Source organism: Triplophysa rosa, linkage group LG22 (assembly GCF_024868665.1).
Source record: "Triplophysa rosa linkage group LG22, Trosa_1v2, whole genome shotgun sequence".
NCBI lineage: Eukaryota > Metazoa > Chordata > Actinopteri > Cypriniformes > Nemacheilidae > Triplophysa > Triplophysa rosa.
Window position 1 is genome coordinate 16785874 of NC_079911.1, and position 23481 is coordinate 16809354.

The 23481-nt window shown below is 38.0% G+C and overlaps 1 protein-coding gene across 1 annotated transcript in view; it reads left to right on the forward strand.

Annotated features, from left to right (window-relative positions):
* The window catches only part of dscama (Down syndrome cell adhesion molecule a), a 61999-nt gene that overhangs the window by 14443 nt on the left and 24075 nt on the right, over positions 1–23481 (forward strand). Inside the window, exons 4-7 of the mRNA XM_057321573.1 lie at positions 19783–19929; positions 20015–20293; positions 20412–20687; positions 20795–21091. Coding sequence (XP_057177556.1) covers positions 19783–19929; positions 20015–20293; positions 20412–20687; positions 20795–21091 — 999 coding nt within the window. The remainder of the gene's footprint in view (positions 1–19782; positions 19930–20014; positions 20294–20411; positions 20688–20794; positions 21092–23481) is intronic.

The following is a 23481-nucleotide window of genomic DNA, read 5'->3' on the forward strand; positions in this document are numbered from 1 at the left end:
CCTGACATAGGATTCAAAGTGACTGCAGCGCAAAGCTTTTTATCAGTCCCCACTGCGGATTTTCTTCTTTCTGGGTGAGGCCGGGCTCTCTCCTCCGCGTGCTTCTGTGACAGGCACGATTGGGGGTTCTGGTTCTCGGTTTTCCCTGTGATTGGTTGAAGCATTGTTATCCACAGGAAAATGGGTCAGCATGCCTGCAGAGGACAGCATGTGTAAACAGGCAATCCAGAGAGGGACGGGTGGCGAGCGATGCTCTTTCCATCCAAACTCTTTAAAAACCCTTTCCGCACATCAATGCGCTGTGAACGGAATTCCCAGAATTCCCAGTGCTCTCTGATTCCCTGTGTCTTTTCCACTCAGACGAGAGAGGCTTAGCTAGATGAATAAAAAGGATATTCTGAAAAGGGGAAGAAAATCAATATCGTGTGCATTAATCATTCTGAGGGTGCCAAAGAGAATTATGGGTACACAGAGGAAAAGACACGTGTGCTTTGATATAGAAAAGGTTCTCAAATCTCTCGGCTATCAAATTAAGGTGATGGGCATAATTTATTGTTTTCTTGAATATTACATGAATGTGGTCTGTTGTAATATTTCTCTACGAAACTAAAAGAGCATGCTGGATAGAAAAACACTGTATTTTAAAATGATATTTAAAAAATCTTATATATTTAGAAATAGGTTTTAAATGGGTTTGTCATAGTAATAATTTAATAATTTATTTTATACTTAATTTATATTCATATTCATATTCATATGAATTTATATTTATATTTTATTATTAATTGTATGAAATTAAATTAAAACTATAAAAATAACAGTTATAGATTCCTTGCGGGGGCCGTTTGGGCCACATAATGTTTGTTTATGTTGTTGCCGCTGAAACCATCTATATTGCTTAGCAAAGTAAGAGAACTTATTTTTAAGGGTAATTTCATCTATAATCTATCCATTCTCTTGCCTACTGAGAACAGATCAGCTCCAGATTGGATCACATCCAACTCACCAAACGCACCCGCGACACAGATTAACAATACGCACAAACCAAAAGCTAATTAAAACTAGACAGAGCAATTAATCCCTAAATATAAGCACTACCCACTCACATAAAAAAAAAACATTTTATTTCCCTAACGACTTACGATCATAATCACGAGGTAACTAGCAGTTGACCTTTGACTTCGAATTCTATATCCCGCGATCTGGAATTTGCTTCTTCATAGCAACGGCTAATCAAGGTTGAGAAGCGCGTCCACAAGCCCTTATCGACGTCGGGCAGCTGCCGCAGAGCGTTTGAATGCTGCTTCATTCATTGTGTTCGTGACCACAGCCTCCGAGCCCACGGCTTCTCTGCTATTGTTTACAAAGAGAAGAGGGGATAAAACCTGGCAGGAGCTTTCACGATAATCTCAGGAAGAGGGGATTCGGTTGAAATGCAAGGAAGAGTAACCGAAGGTTATGTGCGTGACAACGCCGTAGTGTTCAAAACAAACAACCACATCTACACCGACTTTGTGAACTTAAGAACTTTAAACGAAAAAATAAATGTTTTTTTCCACAGGTAATAAATTGGATATGAATTCATACACTACATGGTAAATGTGTTTAAAACCACAATGCCATTTGGCAGAGAAAAAAAATATACCAAAAATGTTATTTGGGGCAATTTTAACGCAGTCAATACTGAAGAGGGATTACAATGCAAACATGTAAAAACAATTACCAGAAAATTGCAAACAGCACAAGATATAATCGTATTTTCAAACAAGGTTAAAACTTCCGCGATCCACATTAAATAGAAAAGCTGTTTCTAGGGTCGTCAGCTGACAGCAACGCAGGTAAATGATTGGTTGAACAATGCATGTGCCTGCTATCGGAAGCCAATAAAATCTTGTGCGTTCTTTTTTTGTAAACTGCCAGGAGAAATTCAACAAAATAACTGAAGGGGGGTTGCGTTTCATCTAGTTGAGAGCTTCATATTATCTGTGCGGAGAAGATAAACCCTGTTCTCTTAACAGTTATTATTCACTCTGTTTGTATGTTTCATCCTTTCTTGTGCACTCCGTGGTTTCAGGCCTGCTATCTCTCTCTGCCTCTGCCAGTAAAGCTTTGCCGCTAGTGCTCAAACATGCAAACTCCAAAATGGAGGCCACGTCATGTGACCATGAGCAGCCATCTTCTGAGTGGCTGCACAGTTAACTTTGACTCTTCATTTACTCATTGAAAGAGTCTGGGGAAAGGAAAAAACAGGAACATTTGGGGTTCATGTTCTTGTATTTTTTGACATTTTACCAGATGTGTACATTACCTATAGTGCCTTAATAAACTGGTAGTTGATACGTCCATGTGTCCTATGGTCTGTCCTATGTAGAAAACAAACTATTAGTGTTTTATATTATTATCATTATTTATAATATAAAATAGCAAAAAGACAGATTTATATTCATTGTTAGTTTTTTTCTTTTTTTTTGCTGTCATAACACATTTACACATTTACTGTATTTGTCAGCTACACAAATGAAGATATGATTACAGATGAAAAGATTTAGAGCTGGTTTTCCATGTGCTCATGATCTTTTTAACGTCTGTTTGTCTTAAAATATTTCTCAATATATATATAATATATCTCAAATAAATATCTTTAAAAAAGAGGTTTATTGACTGGTTAACTTGCAAAAGATATGAAGACTTGTTTCCAGAGAATATTTGCAAATCATTTTTCTTGTCTTATACATGAATCACAAACAAAATATAAACTTGTGGTAAATATAAATTAACACTTTAACCTCTTAACACAATTAAAAAAACGCTTGAAATATTAAATCCAATCCAAAAACAGCAATCCAATCTAATCTAATTTTAAGACAAGCTATAGAAAAGAAACAATATGACATAACAATTTAATCATAATAATTTTAATTTTATGATATACCTTTTTATAGATTTGTTTGCTGTGTAGGTTCTAGCAGCATCAGTTGAAGCCAACGCATCAGACATCAGTTTATTTCCACATAAGTGAACCTTGATATGAATATCATGAACATATGGTGCATTATTTATAAATGACTAACCCCAGACTCCACACTTGTTAAAATGTGTTGAAATGTATAAATGCGTTCTCATCGGAACCTTGATTTATAACTAATGACTAATTGTTTTATTTATTTCTAGTTTTAACAAGATGATTGGTTGATTTTTTTAGGGCTATTGCATGAGTAAATGCACCTGTGATTGCTGTATTGGTTTCTGGTAAAATAACCACATAGACAGGTGTGTCGTCTGGCTAACAATAACCTTTCCCTATGTAATCAATCAGATCTTTAACTGAATGAAACAACTGTTCTGAAATCTCTATTGTCAGCATGTAGACATTAGACAAATATTGTTGAGTGATCAGACCACACGTCAAACAGCGTGTGTTGCTGTTGTCATGGCTCTGGTCTGCTCTTGTTTGCCTGGTGTTCTGCGTGGGGTGCATTGAGCAGATGGGTCTCGGCAGATTAGACAGACAGATGAGAGGAAATGGGGGGGGAGGGGGGTGACCCTTAGCAAGCTGACCTTTGAGGTCTAAGACTTAAAGGAGAAAGAAAAACATGTACCAGTTGGGGTTAATACAAAATTTCTGTAAACCTAAGCCAACATGTCATTATTTCAATAACAGCGGAGAACATTTCTTCTCCAAAAATGTTTATTTGTCATTACTCTCCAAATGTTTCATTACTGTATCAAGATATTTTAAGTTAACTTTAATGTTTTTTTAACTTCCCAATATTTTTAGTGCTATTTTCCTTGGATTCGTTTAACTGTAATGAAGTTATTTTCACAATTTCAAATACTGTAATATATATTATATAGTAAAATAAAGTAAAAATTATTACATTATTTTAATTAAATGATTTTAATTAAATGAAATTATAATTTAAATTAAATTATAATTTAAATTAAATTATGTAAAAAATGTGTGAAATATTATATTATATTATATTATATATGTAATTTATAATTATAATATATAAATCTTCATACATATTGTAATGCAAAACAATAAAATAATGCTAGAAAGTTTACAAATGGTTTAAATAACAATTATTTATATATAACAATTATATTTACAGTATATATAACAATTACTTTTACATACTCAATGCATTATTTTATTGTTTTGCACTACAGTAATCAGATCTGGCAGGCAAATGTGCCTTATTGTTAGGAAAATAATTGTAAAACATATTAAAAATTATTATATGGTGTACAGAAAATTTGCTTGTCATTGAGAACAAGAACACATTATTAGATACAGTTTAACTTGTCAAAGCTAAAGAAAAGTAAGCACTTTAAATCTTAAATCACAGGCAATCATCTCAAATCATCAGACAGAAAGCCCCTTGACCATTTTAAATGAAAGACATCATTCTAATTTACACCAATCATTAAAAATTCTTCTGATCTATGCCATCGTTTCTTTGCTCTTTGGTCCCCAAAGATGTAGATGGCACAGTGTGTAGTTTCGCTCTGTAATGGTGATGCCACTTGTCTGATAAGTAGGTTGAAAATGGACCCCTGGGACACAATCCGGGGCCACACAGACAGGGACCACGAAGAGTAATTAAAGCACCACATCCAGACAGCAGATCTGTTGGGTGTGCGGTAATCCGCCTGGCATATGGAGATGAACAGAATTAACACAGAGACAAAAACAAATGAATTAAAGCGGCCAGAAGCTTAAGAGCAAATATTTGTTTTTTGGTGACCTGTCAGGATTCTCCACTGAGCTGAAGTGCTTCAGACAGCCGGCCCGCTGACACACAAAAGTGACGAGGGTTTGGAAGAATCAGTCTGCTCTAACGTACGTGGGTGTCTGTCGTAACAGGGTTGAATGCTTTGCTCAATTTGGTACTGCAATTGATCTGATGTTGCTTATGCTGTCTAATGGGGGGTTCACACCAAACGCGAACTAAGCGATTTGCGCGAGAAAATTAAATACAAAGTCAATGCAAATATGCAAATAGACGCGAACTCGCGGCAGGCGATGCAAATGACGCGAAAGTGCGTCAATCTCGTCTTCCGCGCAAGTTGAAAATATTTGTCAGATCGTGTCCCTCACGTGAAGTAATAAAGTGGAAAGTGATAGTTCGCATTTGGTGTGATCCCAGCATGTAATGTATGGTTTTTTTTTTGAAAAAGGACATAACTTTGACACATTCCTCATGTTTTTTCTTTTTTTTTTTGCACAAATTTTTGCAGTGTAATTCAAAACGTACGATTATTAGAAAAAAGCAAGCATGAACACAACACACAGTACAAAGTTGCCATGTAAAATAGTTACAATTGCCTCGAGATTGTGTTAAACAAATCTGAAATATGATTATAGCAAATTCATTTAAATAAATTTTTTTTAACTTTAGCACACAGGCATATTGGAACATATGGTGTTCATGTTTTCGAACTGGTTGGAACAGCATTATTCGTTTTTTAAATCAATAACCAAAAACAAATAAATCAATAGCCATAAAAATTAATGCAAAAATACAAATGTTTACTTTTACATTGACAATATGGGTAATATTTGTCATTTAGCTCTGTTTATGACAATTATAAAAAAAAGGTGCTATTCATAAATCTATAAAAAAGTACTAAATAGAATGGCTAAACAATTTTTTGTCGTATAGGTTGAAAAATCATTTTTGCATTGAAACTGGGTCCCACAAGCCCGAGCACCTAAGGGTAAAAGCAAAAATGTAAAGCTTGAATTTTTGTCAAATCACTTGCATACAGTACAGCAACGTTATAGTATTTGTTACTTGTTTCTAAATTGTCTAAATCACTCAAGTTAGGACCACTTTTGCAGTTGGGGGAACATTACGCTTTAAAAAAACTTGTGTTTTTATTCATTTAAAAGAAAGAACATCAGTAGCAGCCAGTGTTAAGGGTGCGTTCACATTATAACGATAACCATAAACTATAAAAAAAGACTATTAAAAAAAGGAAAAATCGTTCTAGCCCTCATGGCTAATCTCTGGTGTTTGGCTATTGATAAACGCGACGCAGGATAAAATAGTGTAGCAGCTGGATATTATATACTGATGTAACGCTTATGAGTAAGCTGGCAAAATATATGCTTTACATCCCGGACACGAGCACCACTTTCAGACTTAGCTGTCATATTTTGGAGGAAAGACATTCGGTGAAGACAACGAAATCATTAGCAGCAGGTCATGTACAGTACATTCATTTTAGTGATTGGGAACAATGCAGCGTGCAAGCTTAAAATAAACATAACATTATCGTCCGCTGGTGTAGATGCAAATATAGTTATAGTTACAGTTAACGTTATAATGTAATGGCCCTTTACTCTGAGGAGTACTGCAGTAGGCCTATGTGTTCAGTGTGTCTGGGCATGTATGGTGGCCGGGGGCGGGCAGAAACAGATCACTTCTCTACATGGCAGTAAGTCAGGCCGTTAATGTCTAATTGGCACCTAATGAGGGACTGTGGTCTGACAGGCTCTGAAAACCCGCTCTCATTACCTCTTCAGTGCCTACAACATCTCTGACTGTAAAGAGCCGCAGTTCATCTTTACACTCTTCAAACGATCAGGCTGTCGTGCGAGTTTAATCGGCTCAATCAGGCTGATAAAATATTCAGCATTATTATCATCTGTTAATTCAGAGCTTCATAACTTGCATGCAAATACAGGAACAAGTACGTTAGTAATTATATTAGTCTTAAATCGCTTTAGGGATTTCGTTTGAAATATGCCAATTTTTGTTCCCCCAGAAAGCCCCTTAGGTTTATTTTAAACTTGTCTCTGACCCAAAACAAATATGCATCTGGTTACATACAGGACTATAGGATTAAAGAGCTCAAGCGTTCTCTGTGCCCGCCAAATGTAAAATCACATGTGTTTCAATGTTCTCAAGCCGCTAATCTGACTATTTTTACAGATTTTTCACAGGATAAGACATCTGCTTTAAAAAAAACACACACACACAATAATACCTCAATCTCTCTGGAGGATTAACTGAACCGAATTCAATCACTGCACAGATTTGTATTGCTTTAACACTGATTTAGACTGTAATGAACGTCTTAAGGATATGCAACGAAAGATAACACATGCACCCTTTTTAACAAATTGCTGAACTAGCCAGTTTGTCAAGTTTTTGCCATCTTAGAAAGATATTCAAAGTTTTGGTTAAGGCAAAACCAGCATTTTAAACCTGTATGACTTTCTTTCTTCTGCAGAACACAAAAGAAGATATTTTGAAGAATGTTACAGAACAACGGTGGTACCCATTGTCTTGTATTGATTTTGTGTCCATACAATAGAAGTGAATGGGTACCGCCGTTTTTAGGTTGCCAACATTCTTCAAAATATCTTCTTTTGTGTTCTGCAGGAGAAACTCATACAGGTTTGAAATGACAAGAGGGTGAGAGTAAGTGATGACAGAATTTTAGAAAAAGGATAGAACTGTCCTTTTAAAGGCACAGCCTCCAGCCTAGCTGTAGTTAATGAACAGAAATAAGTTGGCAGGATTTCACGTATGTCTTCAAATTGATCTAATTCTCAAAACAAGGTTTGCTCACAGACAGAGACCGACCCCGAGCTCCTGTGTTTGTCATCTGACTGCACTCCTAACTAAACTGTATGCGTCTCCCGCACAAGTTCATCTGCATAAGATGATACAGAAGCTCCTCAGGATATGAACAGATGGGAGTGTTTAGCAAACTCACAATCCCACCTTCTCCCCCCACCGCAGTGCGGCACCCCCCACGGGTGGTTCTGTTAACCTGTCACTTGTCATCACAAGAGATCCAGGCACCATATGCCCAGAGCACCAGAACCTCACCAGACATGAAAGCGTGTTCAGAGATGCAGGGGAGTTAGGTTTGTGCGGAGTCTGTTGTCGCGATCAAAGATCTGTCAGTTCTCTCTGCATAATGTCGAGACGCGTTCTGATCACGCAGCAATGCCTGGGTTTCAGAATGATCTCTGGAAGACGTCACTAGCTAGTGGATCTGTCACAGACACCTGTGAGAAACTCCTGCTGACTGTAGGTTTATGCTTGAGATGTTTCTTATCTGTGTTTTGTGGAGACTGTCAGGAAAAATGAAATCCTATCATCGTCTGATCCTGTATTTAGTGAAAAGGTGAACCAAAAAAAAGGTTAAGTAAGACCAAAGCTGAACTGTGTATACACATATATACTGTATATATATATATATATATATATATATATATATATACAGCCACAGAGAAAATAAAGAGACCATTTCAAAATTATTTATTATCTGAATTTATAGGTATGTGTTTAGGTAAAATGATCATTTCTATTTGTGAACTATTAACAATATTTCTCCCAAATTTAAAATATTGTTTCTATTTGCATTTATTTAAAGAAAATGAAAACAGGTCAAAATAACAGTTTCTTTAGATGTCGAATGCTGCGAAGAAAACAAGGTCATATTCACTTTTAAGCAGTACAACAGTATTATTGTACATGTGTCTTGTCATGCTGTCAGTCTTTCACATTGCTGTCGGATGACATTTTGTCACTCCCGAGGTTTGATTTTGTTGAAATTTAACAGACACTGGACTGAAATGATCACAATACATCTAGAAATGATGATTAAATGAAAATTTGGAAAGGTCCATTTTTTCCACGGCTATATGTCCCGTATCCTGTCCTTAGGGGTTTTTCAAAGTTTATGAGCAAGATTTGTGAAAAATATTCGAAGTATGATCAAGATTGATCTCTTTCTTAAAAAAGAAGGTTTAATTAAACTGTAGTCTAGCATTTTTTTGTTGTTGTTTTAAATGGAATTTTCTTTTTATTCTAGAATTCTCACTTTCATTTTAATGTGGATAAAAACCTGCCAGAGGCCAGATTTCCTCTTTAAACACACATAACCACACCGTCCAATTTCAAACAAGTGTGACTATCAAAAAAGCTCCATGCATAACATGTATAATGCATAACCATTTTACACCCAACGTTCATTCGGATGAATTCCGAGTAAGACATTGCTGGGGGCTTGGACCCTAAAACGAGATTTTCTTCTCTCGCTGTAAGAAGGAAGCAGTGTGGACGTCTTGCTGCAGTGGCCCACTGTCAGAACGCTCTGATCTGCTTCCAGCAATACCACCCCCCCCCAACTCCCCCTCACCCGCTTCCTCTCCGTGCTAATGTCACAGCCTACGAGTCACTCCGCTGGTTGCCACAGTAACCAGCTCACCTTCCTCTGCCTGTCACATCACACCTAAAGAGAGCAATATGTCTCTCGGTGGAGAGTCAGATAGGATGCAAAGCGCACAAAATAGACGTCTCGGAAAAGCAAGAGAGCTTTTAGGCGCTGCATTTCGGGGGGTTTGTTGCTGGAAGAAGAACAGCTGTCAGGACGAGAAAAAGAGGTTGTCTGGGTATGAAGTGGGGGTTTCAGACATGACAACCTGACTTTTGCAAATTTGCAATCTACGCTGGACAGCTGTACGCTGCAGAAGCCCCCATCACAGACTGACTGTCTCTCTCTCCCTGCCGTCTGTCTGCTGCAGTGTAGAGGGTGTCTGCGCATCACGGCGCTGCGGGCGGCAGCCGCAGAGAAAACACAGCCTTTTGGCACCTGGGCGTTTAACCTGCATTTTACTGCATGTGCTGACAGGCAATTAAACCGTAGCTAGGGGCTAATTACCTCAGAAAGCGGCAGCTGCAGTCGGGACGAGAGGTAGAATTCAGCACATCAAAAATGGCATCGTTCGCTAAAATATGAAGATAAGTTCTAGAACGTCTAACAGCATAAGCCTACAGATCTGTGATTGCAGGATTTTTATAACGTAGATTCCGGGCTCTTTAGCACATTTTTTTTGCGCGCGCGCGAGGGCAAACATGATTTTCCGGAGGAGGATGTAGAGAGCTAAAAGAACAATGTCAACTCTACAAAAGCATAATGGAGTAATTGTCTGTCTCCACGGTAACATTCAAAGCACATTGTTCAGGTGGAGCAGCTGACAGAAAGACCATTACGTACCAACCCTGAGAGAGGGAGAGAGAGAGAGAGAGAGAGAGAGAGAGAGAGAGTCTCATGTTACTGTATTACTACTGTTTTATTTACTTTAGTCACGTGTCGTGCAGAATAGAATTCACATTTTGCTAGGCATTATTGTTACTATTGATTTAACGTTAAGCAATAGTTCCTCAAAAAATAATTTGTCATAATTTACTCACTCAAACTGCTCAACACAAAAGAACATAATATGACGTTTTTTCTGTTTGGGTAAATTCAAAACAATGGCCGTACATCATGTCTCACTTTAACGCTTCCACAACGGTGGATATGAAAAACAACTGGATGTTTAAGCAATTTCAGAGTAAAACATGCCCACTGCCATGACACCTCATGACATCAGTTGTGTTGTTTACGCTACCCGAATGCACTGCACCATAAACAACAAAGAGATTTCCAACAGTTTAAGGTTACACTCTTAAAAATAAAGGTGCTTAAAAGGTTAAAAGGCAACCAGTGTTGGGTAAATTACTCTGAAAAAGTAATTAATTACTAGTTACTAATTACACATTCGATAATGTAATTAGATTACTGTACAAGTTACTCTCTTCAAAAAGTATTTAATTACTTATTACTAATTACTTTCTATATCCTACATCAACCTTGATGAGTTAAGTGATTCAAGGATAGTCATGAAACGGCTCTTTTAATTCATTCAAATAAATCATATAAAACTACATAAAGTATTATTATTAATTACAAATGTGAGAATTATACATTAAAGCACAGATTTTAAAGTTAGACTTTGAATTTTGATGTCAATTCCTCTTCTGCACACACACATATTACACAACGTATTTAGTTTAATTACATCAGAAGTAACTGTAATTAAATTACAGAAAAAATAAGAGTAATCCCTTACCTTACTTTTTCAAGGGAAAAGTAATTAAATTACAGTAACTAATTACTTAGTAACTAGTTACACCCAACACTGCTGGCAACCACCTCGGGTATAGACCACTTTGGAAAATGTAATCAACGCTGGTCCACAAGAACTTCCTGTTTCAGTTTTTTAACACTACACTAAACATTTGAACAAAATACAACATTTATAATTCAAAATGTTAAACAAATATATTTGTATTCATATTTTAATATATGTAAGATTTAAACAAAGAATAAAAAATAAACTGGAACCGGAAGTGCTTGTGGACCAGTGTTTACATCTTGCCAAGTGGTCTATATTAGAATTTTGGCAGCAGGTTTTTTTATTTCAAGATTGTTTATTAAAAAATGTTTGTAAATAAAATTGTACTTTTTTAAAATAGACAAACGGTCAATTCAATTTGTTGGAAAAATTCAGTTGTTTGGTATGTAGATGAACGTGTCTACTTGACGTGGAGAGCTGTTGTTTGGGAGTCCCAGAATGCACGTAACCGTCTGTTCCTGTTTACACTGACGGCGACGGCAGTCATGCCAACAGTCACAGGGGAACGGAAACTTCCCCCCTGGAGCAATTAAAACTCGAGGTTAATTGACAGGGTGTTATCACACCTCATCTCTCCACTGACTCACAGAGGTGCATGAGGATTATCTGCAAAGAAACATGGTCAAATATTCATTTTATAGAGTAGAGACGCTGCATGGCACTAGTTACTTTAAAGCAAATAAGACCAATTCCAGAGCTGCTTCCAAAGAATATTAAACCCCTGGAGTTCTGGTGCTCTAAACATTTTGTTAGTCATAAATGTAAATTGCCTTCCAAAAGGACATTAGCTTATTTATTTGCCTTAATTGCATCCATAAAGCTGTATTGTTTTATTGTCACCAACTCCTCGTTGTAAATAAAACTCATTTCCCAGTAAGCAGCGTTATAAAAGATTAACAGGATCTAATTTAGCACATGATTTGACATTATAGGCTTCAGTTCGCTGCCTTCTTTTACTTCCAGGAGTTTAACGAACTGAGAACAACAGCCAGGACATGTGTTCTCACACTCACTGTCGGAAGCATTCATCTGTATATCTATCTTTCATTTGTCTTATTTTACTTTCCCGCTCTCATACTCGGACCTGAATATTTAATGCCTCTGAATTATGGTGCCTCTCATCCATAATGAAGAGATATCAGACAAATGGAGATTCTGTTTTCAATCGCTCGTCTCGCAGCTAGCTTTGTGTGTTTCTGAGCTTTGTGAATTCTTGTCATTTGGCACTTATCGTTCAGATGAGAAACAAATAAAACGGTTGGGAATCTTATAATTCAAAGATTAGTAACAGCAGTTTGTTCCTGCAAATATAAATAAGAGTTGAGTTAATACATTATAGTATAATGCCAATTCACAATCTAATACAGTATAAGTCAATATACTATCAAAACTGATCTTATTTTAACACGTTTCATGTCGTATTCTGCATCATTCATCAGTCTCAGTCTATATGTTATTCAACATATTTTTTCCTTCATAATATTATCACAATTTATTAAAACTGCTCCTCTGTTGCCCTCTTTACACAATCCAATCCACAATCAAATTCTAGTTGTATATTATTGAGTCCAAGTGGCTCAGTGGTTAGAGCATGGCACTAGCAATGCCAAGGTCATGGGTTCGATCCCAGGGGATTGCACATAGTCAGAAACAAAAAGAAATGTATAATACAACGCAATGTAAGTCGCTTTGGATAAAAGCGTCTGCCAAATGTAAATGTAATGTTTGTACTGTCTATGAACAGCTACAGTAAGTTCAGTCCTCTTCAAATGTAGAGAGAAGTGTACAGTAACAGGACAGACCACGTTACCTTGACAACGGCAGCTGCTGTCAACATCTTACTCTCTGACAAATGATGCTTTTTACAGCAATGCTAATTGCTCTCTCTCTCTCTCTCTCTCTCTCTCTCTCTCTCTCTCTCTCTCTCTCTCTCTCTCTCTCTCTCTCATTGATAAAGACACCGATCAGACTAAATCTCAGTTATTAGCATGGTTAAGCATTATTAAACACCTGGCTCTCTCTCTCTTTAAGAAAACCCTGCCCTGCCTTGTTAGAATATCGCCTTTCAAGAGGTCTTGTATTATGCTGGGACATTATTTATTGCTCATGCTCAATTTTAAAAATAGACAAAGGCACGCAGATCAACCTCAAGTGGGAGCTCGACCTAAAAAACGAATAAAGAATTGTATATAAAGTTGGCACACCAAAAATATCAAAAAGGTATTCATTAAAAGACTTTCGCATGGCGCGTGACGTTTCGAGCACACAGGCTCTTCTTTTGGTGTGCCGACTTTCTATACAATTCTTCATGCTCAATGTTAGCAATGTGAACAAAATTCTAACTATTAAACAGTAATGTTTGTGCTACGGACATTAATGAAATCTTTTAGAATGTACAGCTTGTTGAGAAGAAGATATTAAATGTTGAAATCGGTATCAGTTTATCAGGAATATACTTTCAAAGCAGACAATTTTGGAGTCGACATTTCAGGGACCAACATTAGATGTTTGAGATTTCACGATTGTTTTGTTCCGTTGTTTGAACGTCAAAGATGGCGACGCCCGATGGCACCGGAAAGTTTGGGACATTCTTAAACGCTTAACGTGAAAAACGCTTAACGTACCTAAACAGCGATCAAGGAAAACCAAAATTTCTGTCAAACCTTCCTTTTACTAAACAGTTGCTGCTGTCAAAAGAATGAGCTCTTAGTCCGCGTATAAAGTGAATAATATCACGTTAAGCGTTTTCTCCCCCATAGAAGTTCATTATAAGAGAAATCAACTTAACGTGGCGTAACGTACCTAAACAGCGATCAAGGAAAACCAATTTTCTGTCAAACCTTACTTGTACTCACTTGCTGCTGTCAAAAGAACGAACTCTTGGTCCGCGGATAAACGGCAACGCCAATTAGCCTACTGACGCAATAGCCACGCGAGCATTCGTGCCACAAGAACGCGCTGTATCATCTCATTTATATTTCTGTCCCTTTTCATCAGAGCTTTTAGATACATTTGTGCTGTTTTGTTCTAGTTTGCTCCACAGGCTATTCAGCTCGATGTAACAACACTGAAGCCAGGAGTTAGCAACTTTATTACCTTTCAGCCTCATTTCTTAATATTGGTTTCAGACAGGGCATAACTGGGTAGCCTATAAAGAGTAGGCTACGCCACTTTTTAACACAATGCACGGTGGCTTTTGAAGTATTAATTACAACTAAGATGACAGAAATTTGTCTAAGCCACGTTAAGCTGTTTTCTCTTATAATGAACTTCTATGGTGAGAACGCTTAACGTGATATTATTTACTTTATCCGCGGACCAAGAACTCGTTCTTTTGACAGCAGCAAGTGTTTAGTACAAGGAAGGTTTGACAGAAACTTGGTTTTCCTTGATCGCTGTTTAGGTACGTTAAGCGTTTTTCACGCTAAGCGTTTTAGAATGTCCCGAAAGTTTCCTTACAGCTGACGTGAAGTACGAAGTACGGCGCAGTTTCGTCCGTCAAACAGTATAAATCGACACCTACCTTGAATATTAACGTTGGATCAGTGGAAGAAAGCGACTGAATATGGATGCCTTCGGATGTGTCTAACATTACGCTCCGTAAATTACCGTTAACTTTACATGCCGTTTATACGCTTGTCAATTAACGTTAGGTTAATACTGTCTGGTCTGTGAACGTGACCATTGAGAGTGGACCATTTAGTGACCTCTAAAACACCAAATAAGGTACACATATAACATAATACTGTATATTCTGCGTATATTGTGTCAGTTCCAGGCCAGTGTCTGACGAACAGAAACAAACGTCTGGAATGACAGTCACCTAACAGCAATATGAAGAGAAAAAAAATCAGGCTTATTCCATCATGTATTCATTTTTAAACACTAGGTCACAGAATGAAATAAATCCTTTTATTTAAACACGCAGTCATGCCAACAGTTAAAAAACGGACTATATGACCTAAGTTTGTGTGAATATTCAATAGTCTTTTATTAAATACCACATCAGCTGTCAGAGCGCTACACTGTGGTTTCATTTCACAAGATGAGATTCTGTAAAAGTGAAGCTGGCATGCAGAATTGAAGTGTTTTAGATCATATGAAAATAAATTCAGCAGATTTAGCCCACTTAAGAGATTTTACGTGGTCAGAATCCTCGAGCGAAGTAAGGACTTGTGAGCAGCTTCTCACTAAATGCTTGTGCTGAAAACAAATTTACTATGAGGCACCAGCCAGAATTAGCATGAAAGTTGCTGTATTTTGGGGGGGGCTCTGTGTACATTTGTGAGTCATTTTATATATAAAAAGGCTTTTGAGTGGGAGGATTCTAATTTAATCTTTATCTTGTTTTTGTTTATCTAACTAAAGTGGTAAATGTGATTAGGCACGTGCTTTGGTAAAATGATGCATGTTTAAAATCAGTCTCATTTTTAAAGGAATAGTTTGCCCAAAAATAAAAATTCATCACTTACTCGCCTTCGAGTTGCTCCAAACCTGCATACATTTCTTTGTTCTGATGACATTTGGAAGAATTGTAGAATTGAAGAGTTGGGCACAGTCCTTGGACCTCATTGACTACCATAGTAGGAAAAATTACTTAATAATTTATAACGCAAAAGAATATATTTTGAAGAATGTAGGACAGCAAACAGTTCTAAGGCTCTTTTGACTACCATTGTAATTTTTCCTACTGTGGTAGTCAATGATGGCCAAGAACTGTTTGGTTACAAGAATTCGTCCAAATATATTTTTCTGTGTTCAACCAAACAAAGAAATGTATACAGGTTTGGAACAACTAGAGTGTGACTTATTCATGACAGAATTTTCATTTTTGGGTGAACTGTCCCTTTAAGTACAGTTCTGAGTTCTCAAATATATGTGCATAACTATTTGTAAATTATGAGGTTAGTTATGTAATTAAAAAATGATAAACAATGCAATTTTATGCAAGCTATTTAAACGAATTGGATAGCTTTTCAGTCCTAACAAATCAAACATCTCGTTGTAATCAAATGCTTGCACCTCTGAAGTCTTTTCACTGCTGTTCACATTGCACACCATAGTCTGCTGTCAGAGGCGAACTGGATCGTTACTATTGATCACACTACATTGTGCAGAATACACACACTCAATTAACTGCTCAGATACCTTATGGGATGTTGTCAGAGTTGAGGAAAGAGGCCTTTGTTGAATGCGATGATAATGTTCTCATTTGACAGGTGTGATCTGGAATACCAGATCATCTAAATCTCGGTTAAAGGTGGACCTACCATCAGTACCAGTTACACACTGGGGAAAAAGCCTAAAATATGTATGAAACAAAATTTACTCCCTTTGGTTTAGGGTTAATGGAACAGTAAAATATTAATTAAGTAATATTTATTTACATCTTAAACATCATTATTTATCATATACTGTAGGCTAATTGAATGAAATCATTCTGAATTTGGGAAGTTGACAAATGGTGTCAATGGTGACTAACCATGAAGATAAATCTCTCTTATGCTATTTTATATTATAAATATTAATAATATCAAGTAATATATATTAAAAAAACATGTGATACGGTCTATTTGTCAACTACCCATTTGCAGTCTATATACAGTATACAGTACAAATGGGTCAGTCACAACTGCATTGTGGGATACATACGGGAGGTCAAGGAGTAGCTTGAGCGCAGTTGAGAGAGAAAGTGAAATAGATATGGAGAGAAACAGAGAAATCTTCTATTACAGGAAACCAGTAACCTGTCGTCTCGACACAGTTAAAGCACCTCAAATCAGTAGGGATCAGATTAAGAAACTGGGGCACACAGCTCTCCCGTCAGCTCGTCTGTAAGTACGTTCATCCCCAATGGCTGGCCTTTTATGGCACCATCTCTGATACGAAATGCACGGCATCGAAACGCTGCTGAGTTAATAATCTCGTTCGAAACAACCTGAAACATCTTCTCTTCCTTCCGAAGACAAATACGGCAGCACATTAAGCGTGACTGTTAGTAGAAATGTAATTTGCTTCTGCTGAAGTGTATGTTTGAGTAAATGGGAGATCTCTGACGGAGACGTGTGCATGTGCGTGTCTGCTGCTGATCTCCACACGCGCACACACACACTTATTTTCTTTTTGTCGCTAAAGACAAGCTGTCTGCTTATATACCAGCGGTGCTCGTATGCAAAGACTACAAATAACCATGTACTTCGCGTTTCACTTCAATGTGATGTGTATTTGCTGGATTCGGACTGAAGGGGTGTGGGAAAATATGAGATAATAAGAGATATGGGATGTGATGTTTAGCTTGTCTTGTCTTTGCTTGTCTAAGCAAATTTTATTATTTTCATTTAAATCATTTTGTGAAATTGAGAGTTATATATCATCTGAAAGCTGAATAAACAAGCTTTCGCTCGATGTATGGTTTGTTAGGATAGGACAATATTTGACTGAGATATAACTATTTATTAATTAATTTTTTTAATTGTCTTTTGTCGTGTCGCGTCGCGTCCGGTGTTGACTCGGTGTAAGAAGAAGCAGGTTTGTTTTAACGCTCACCACTGTAATGTCATTGTGAAGAGTAGATGAACCGGAATGCAAAAATTCTAAGCTTTACATAGATACCAAACTTGAGTGGGTAATTCCCAAAGAGCGGGCTGCAGCGAGTGAAGTTTGTAGGCATGTTTCCGGCCATTTCTTTTTTTGCGATTTCGCTGCATCCACTCGCAAAAACAATGTTTTGACTTAATATCCTAATGATTTTTGGCATAAAACAAACATTGACCCATACAATGTATTGTTGGCTATAATTATGACTGTGGGTCACAAATGTGTGAGTGTAACTTTATGTATGTGTATACAGTATATATATATATATATATATATAAATATAAATACACAGCGGAAGCGCGCACGCATGACCCCAAGTTAACTTCCTGTTTGTGTTTGGCTAGTGTCTAATAATATATCAATTTATATTTGATATTAATTTATATTATTTTATTGTATAATAATTGTATTAAATAAATGATTTGTTGAATTTTGTTGTATGTTCATTTTATTAAATAAGCAATTTGTTAAATGGGTTCTGCAGTTTGGTCGCATTTAAACAAACTGTTTGGTACATTCATGTAGCGGTTGAGCTTGGTATCGGAGTCTAAATTCAAAATATTGGAGAGACAAGTTTAGCCAAGTAACGGTTCTTCTCGATGTTATCAGAAATCATCTACAGCACACTATTGTTTGTGAATGTACTGGAAGTTAAGGTGGGGTCACAAAAGTGCGCATGCGCAGTACATTTGTTTATGTCGTTAAGATGAAACCGTCAATAAACTATATAGGAAACATTAGGTCAAGTCATTATTATTTTTATTCTAGTGCTTTTCATACTTTATAAAAAAATTTAAGCAGCTGTATATAGCACTTTAATAAGCTTAATATTCAAGCCAAAATGGTCATCGCTAATAAAAAAACAATACTTAGTTTAATAATTTAACAAGTAATAAAAATCTGGAAGTAATAACAATATTTAGGGTACCCTTTTGTCAAACAAAAGGCCCGTATAAGTGATCATGTAATTCTAATTTAACTCTAATTTAATAAACTCATTTTAAATTTAGATCTTTGCTTCTTCATGCCAGTGGTTTAAAATCAGACAGCTCATTAATCTTAGATGAAACTCTCTCTCTCTCTCTCTCTCTCCACCCACTCCTTGTGTAAATTGTAGCTCGTCACACACCACATTAAGACCACGACTGGCAATGCCTGCAGGACCTCAGATCCGCGGTGTGTCATCTCTAACTGGGTCAGAATTACAATAGCAGCATCTTGCTCTTTGGCTCGCTGTATCTTCTTTTATTCATTGCTAAACTGTTTACTTATGGTCCTTGATTTAACACAAAAAGTATCAATCTCACAAACACACAACTGGGCTATCTTTTGGAAAATAGCCCAGTTGAGACACACATAAGGCTGGTGTTTACTTGATTTTATAGGAAACGAATAGTCCATTTATAAAAGGTAGAATTGTTAAATGTGGCACGAAATGTTTTGACGCTCTAAATTCGAATGTATGCAGACAGATTTGAGATTTACTGAAGGAATTGTGCAAATTAGTTGACATGGCCACGAAATCAGTCGTTAACAGAATTTGCCAATCTCTTTTAAATTAAATTTACATGCTGCTTTCCGTGCAGAGTAATTTCATTTGTTTATTATGGCATGGCAGTTCACCTAATTTACATAAGGAGGTTTGTTTGAGCTATAAAGAATTATAATTCTTACTGCTCCACAGTAAATTCCACTTTGAGTATTACTCTCTTGAAATGACGTCGCAGCGTTACCGCCTCCCCAATTGCACAGAACAGACAGCAAATGGTATTCTCAATCAAATCTGACACGGACGTTTCCTCCGAGAGATCTGGCAGAGTGCGTGGCAGGCCTGCCAGCCATTATTCCTCATAAACTTTTACGACCCACACGTTCTGCGCTATCAAACCATTAGCGTAAAATCAGCGGCGACTCGTACACGAGCGGTGGGCCAATCAAAACCGCACTTGATCGTCAGGGGTGCCCGTTTTGCACCAGAGCGAGATCCTGTGGAGGTTGATGGGAAAAACAAGCTTGTGTTAACAAGGCTCATAATGTCTCATTACGACGTACAGATGCTACAGATTAACTGTTTAAAGCACGCCAATTAACACTAAATAGTGCTCGTGACTGTGCAGATTGAGTGAGGTTCTGCTGAATTGATATTTGCATAACACATAAACGTTATGTAATTGTATCTTATATTGTCATTTCAGGGGCTCGATTTCTCATAACGTCTACGGGAGCCCTGTACATCTTGGATGTGCAGAAGGAAGACGAATTATTCAACTACCGCTGCATGACGAGGCATCGTTACACATCCGAGACCAGACAGAGCAACAGCGCACGTTTATTTGTACCAGGTGTGTGTTTTTTGTTATGTTTTACACATCCATATTTACATAAATCGTTCTAGCAGAACTAACAGAAAAGTTTTTTTGCCAAAAGATCCATCGAACTCTGCGCCCGCCATCCTCGATGGGTTCGAGAAACGTGAGGTTATGGCATCCCACCGCGTGGAGCTCCCCTGCAAGGCCTCCGGACATCCGGCGCCAAAATACCGCTGGCTTAAAAACAACAGACCGCTTGAGCCGGACTCCCGTTTCCGTCAGAGCGTAACGGGTTTGCTGATCGAGAGAGCCCAGCCTGGCGACATTGGCAGCTATGTTTGTGAGGTGTGGAACAGCTATGGGAACGCAGAGGTCGTGGGGCGCCTCACGGTGAAAGGTATATTTAGTTTCATGTGCTGCAAAAATGATCATGGTAGCACGTGATTTTCAATCTGAACAGTTTCATTATTTAAATTCTGGTTTGTTGTGGTATATAAGTGTATGTCTCATTCCAGAACCTTTGAAGGTGGTGGTGAGTCCCCGCAAGGTGAAAGGCAGCGTGGGTAGTCAGGTGTCCCTCACATGCAGCGTCACTGGCTCAGATGAGTACGAGCTGTCCTGGTACCGCAACGGTGACAAGATCTCCACCGGTGCCAACGTGAGAATGAATGGAATTAATAAGGAAAACCTTGTGATGGATGGAATGGCAAAGAGCGACGCAGGAGTGTACCAGTGCTTTGCCAGGAAAGGCAAGATGTCAGCTCAGGATTTTGTGCAAGTCATTTTAGAAGGTCATTATCTTTTTTTAAGATGCTGTGTGGAATACTTGATTCTGATTGGTCAGTTTTTCTCATATTTCTAAAAATATCTTAAACGAACGAACCCTTTCTGTCCGCAGATGGGACCCCTAAGATCCTCTCTGCTTTCAGCGAGAAAGTCGTCAGTCCAAACGAGCTCGTCTCCCTGATGTGTCACGTCAAAGGAACTCCACAGCCGGCCGTCACGTGGACGCTGGATGACGACGTGGTCGTGAAGGACAGTCGGCATCGCATAGGTCACAGCATCACGGCAGAGGGGAACGTGGTCAGCTACCTGAACATCTCACACACCCAGGTCCGCGACAGCGGGGTATATCGCTGCACCTGCAACAACTCGGCGGGGACGGTCTCCTACCAGGCTCGAATAAACGTAAGAGGTGCTTGTCAGATCGGCTCCTCCAAAAGCACACACACTTATTTCATTCCACTCATCTGAACTTCATGTGTGAGATGAGGGTCTGAACGACATCAGGGTTTCGTTTTTTAGTTCCTTGGTGTGTTTTTATAGTTTTTTCTTTGTGTGAATGTGGTTTTACCTCTAGTTTTTTTACCTCAAAAGAGTGTTGGCTGTTCATTTACACGAAAACGGCGTTTTGGGGTACTGAAAACGCAAACTTTCAAAACGGGTCTCAAACTGCAAGTTTTTGAAAACGACGGCATTATCGTTTCCATGTTAACTCTGAAGGCGGCGTTTCCCAAAAACGATGACGTCATTCCATACGTATTACACGTTCAGTCTGTATGTATGCGCGAGTATTCCCCAAACAATAATGGCGGCCTTCATGCTGCATGTTTGTGCTGCGTGACATACTTATTATCATTTCTCCAGCAAAAAATAGATTTACTGCACCACTACAAACAGGCGGAGACATAGTATTTATATGCACACTACTATAAACACACATACATGCTGACAAAATGTATTAAAAGCATTTAAATTAAAACAGTACCTGTGTCTCGTTTCGGAAGGCTGCGTCCTTGTGTCCTCCAGAGGTATCATCCTCTAAAGGATGCGGTATACTAAAGCAATAAGCCCCGCGAAGCAGTGGGTTACAGTGCATTTTATAACAGCTAAGGGCGTTGTGGCACGACGCGAAGTGGAGTGCCTAAAACCCCGTAGCTGTTATAAAATGCACTGTAACCCACTGCTTCGCGGGGCTTATTGCTTTTATAAAACGGTTATTCCATATGCTTAGCAAGGTTTCATAAAATAAAGTAAATAAAATGATATTTAGGCTATGTGGTGCGGTCAGCCGTTATATATTGAGGTATTTTATAACGGCTTAGAACTCTGCTCAGCCAATCAGAATCAAGGACCAGAACTGACCGTTTTATAAGGAGGATTCTCAACTAAGAATTAAACGAAACGTCCTTCGTAGGACATACTGGCAGAAAAGGAAACAGAAAGTGCCATGTTGCTATGACAACACATTTCACTCGCACACCTGTCAAATAAATTCAAATGATTTCTACATGATTTTAAGGGGTAAAAAGTTGTTTACTTTCTACCCTTAACAATGCCAAAAGACTTAAAAAACAAATATGTATTTTTTGCCTTACTGTTTTAAAACGTTTAAAAATCACTAAACACTTAAACCTATTTACTACATATGCCTGCTAAGATTAAAAAAACGTGACACAAATTGTAAACTGTTAAAATTTAAACACCACATATTTGATTGCGCAGCTGTTGCTGTTTATTCAAATAATAGACGTTGGCCGACGCAAAGAAATGTGGGTTATCTCTAGCAACGAAGCATACGCCTCATGTGTCCTCCGAATTATCGTGAAAGTAGGTCGCATTAGAAGGGTGCATACTAAGTGTCCTATCTGCTTTTATGAAACGAGACTCGATGACGTAGCAGGCTTCAAATGAGACCTCCGGAGGACGCAGCCTTCCGAAACGAGACACAGCTACAGTATGTGGATTTGCACAAGCACGTGCGGTTTCTTTATCGCGCAACAGCGCCATCCGCTGGCCTGGCATGCATAATACATCTTTTTTATTCGTTTTCCGGATCCATGTAAATGCAGATCGTTTTGATAACGCTGTCGTGTGTAAGTGAAACGTTTCTTAAACGCAAAGGAAAAACGTTTACGTTTTTTATCGTGTAAACGTACTTTCAGCTCCACCAAGACCTGTTTCTTAGAAACTTTTTATGCGTTTTAGCCATTCGTTTAGACGGAAACGGCGTTTTGGGGGACTGAAAACGCAAACTTTTGAAAACGGGTCTCAAAGTGCAACTTTCTGAAAACGATGACGTCACGTGAGTGCATGCTCAGTCGCGCGAGTATAGCCAAAACAATATGGTGGCTTCCCGTACTGTGAGCTCTCGCTGCTCGACTGTGTATTAATGTTTCCCCAGCAATATGTGGATTTGCTGCACCAATAGGACCAGCGGAGACACACTACTTACATTCGTACCAACGGTATTAAAAAGCACTTTTGGCTAATAACTATGCATGTGCCAAGGCACGTCGTTTCTTTACACAACAACATCGCCATCCACTGGCCTTTTTTATTTTATTTTATTAAATAACACAAAATAACATGTTTATTATATTTGTACGAACAGAGTTTTAGCTGTTTTAAAAACATGCATTAATAAGTATTAGCTGAACTGAGGGTGTTATAATAAACCCGAAACGCACGTGATCGTTGTCTAGCCAATCATGAAAAGCTATGTCGTAATCACAGCCTGGTGCAGCCGCTCCTGAGATGCTGCGCCGGCTGAGCAAGCCGGCTGTTCTCGAAACGCTCTCGAGC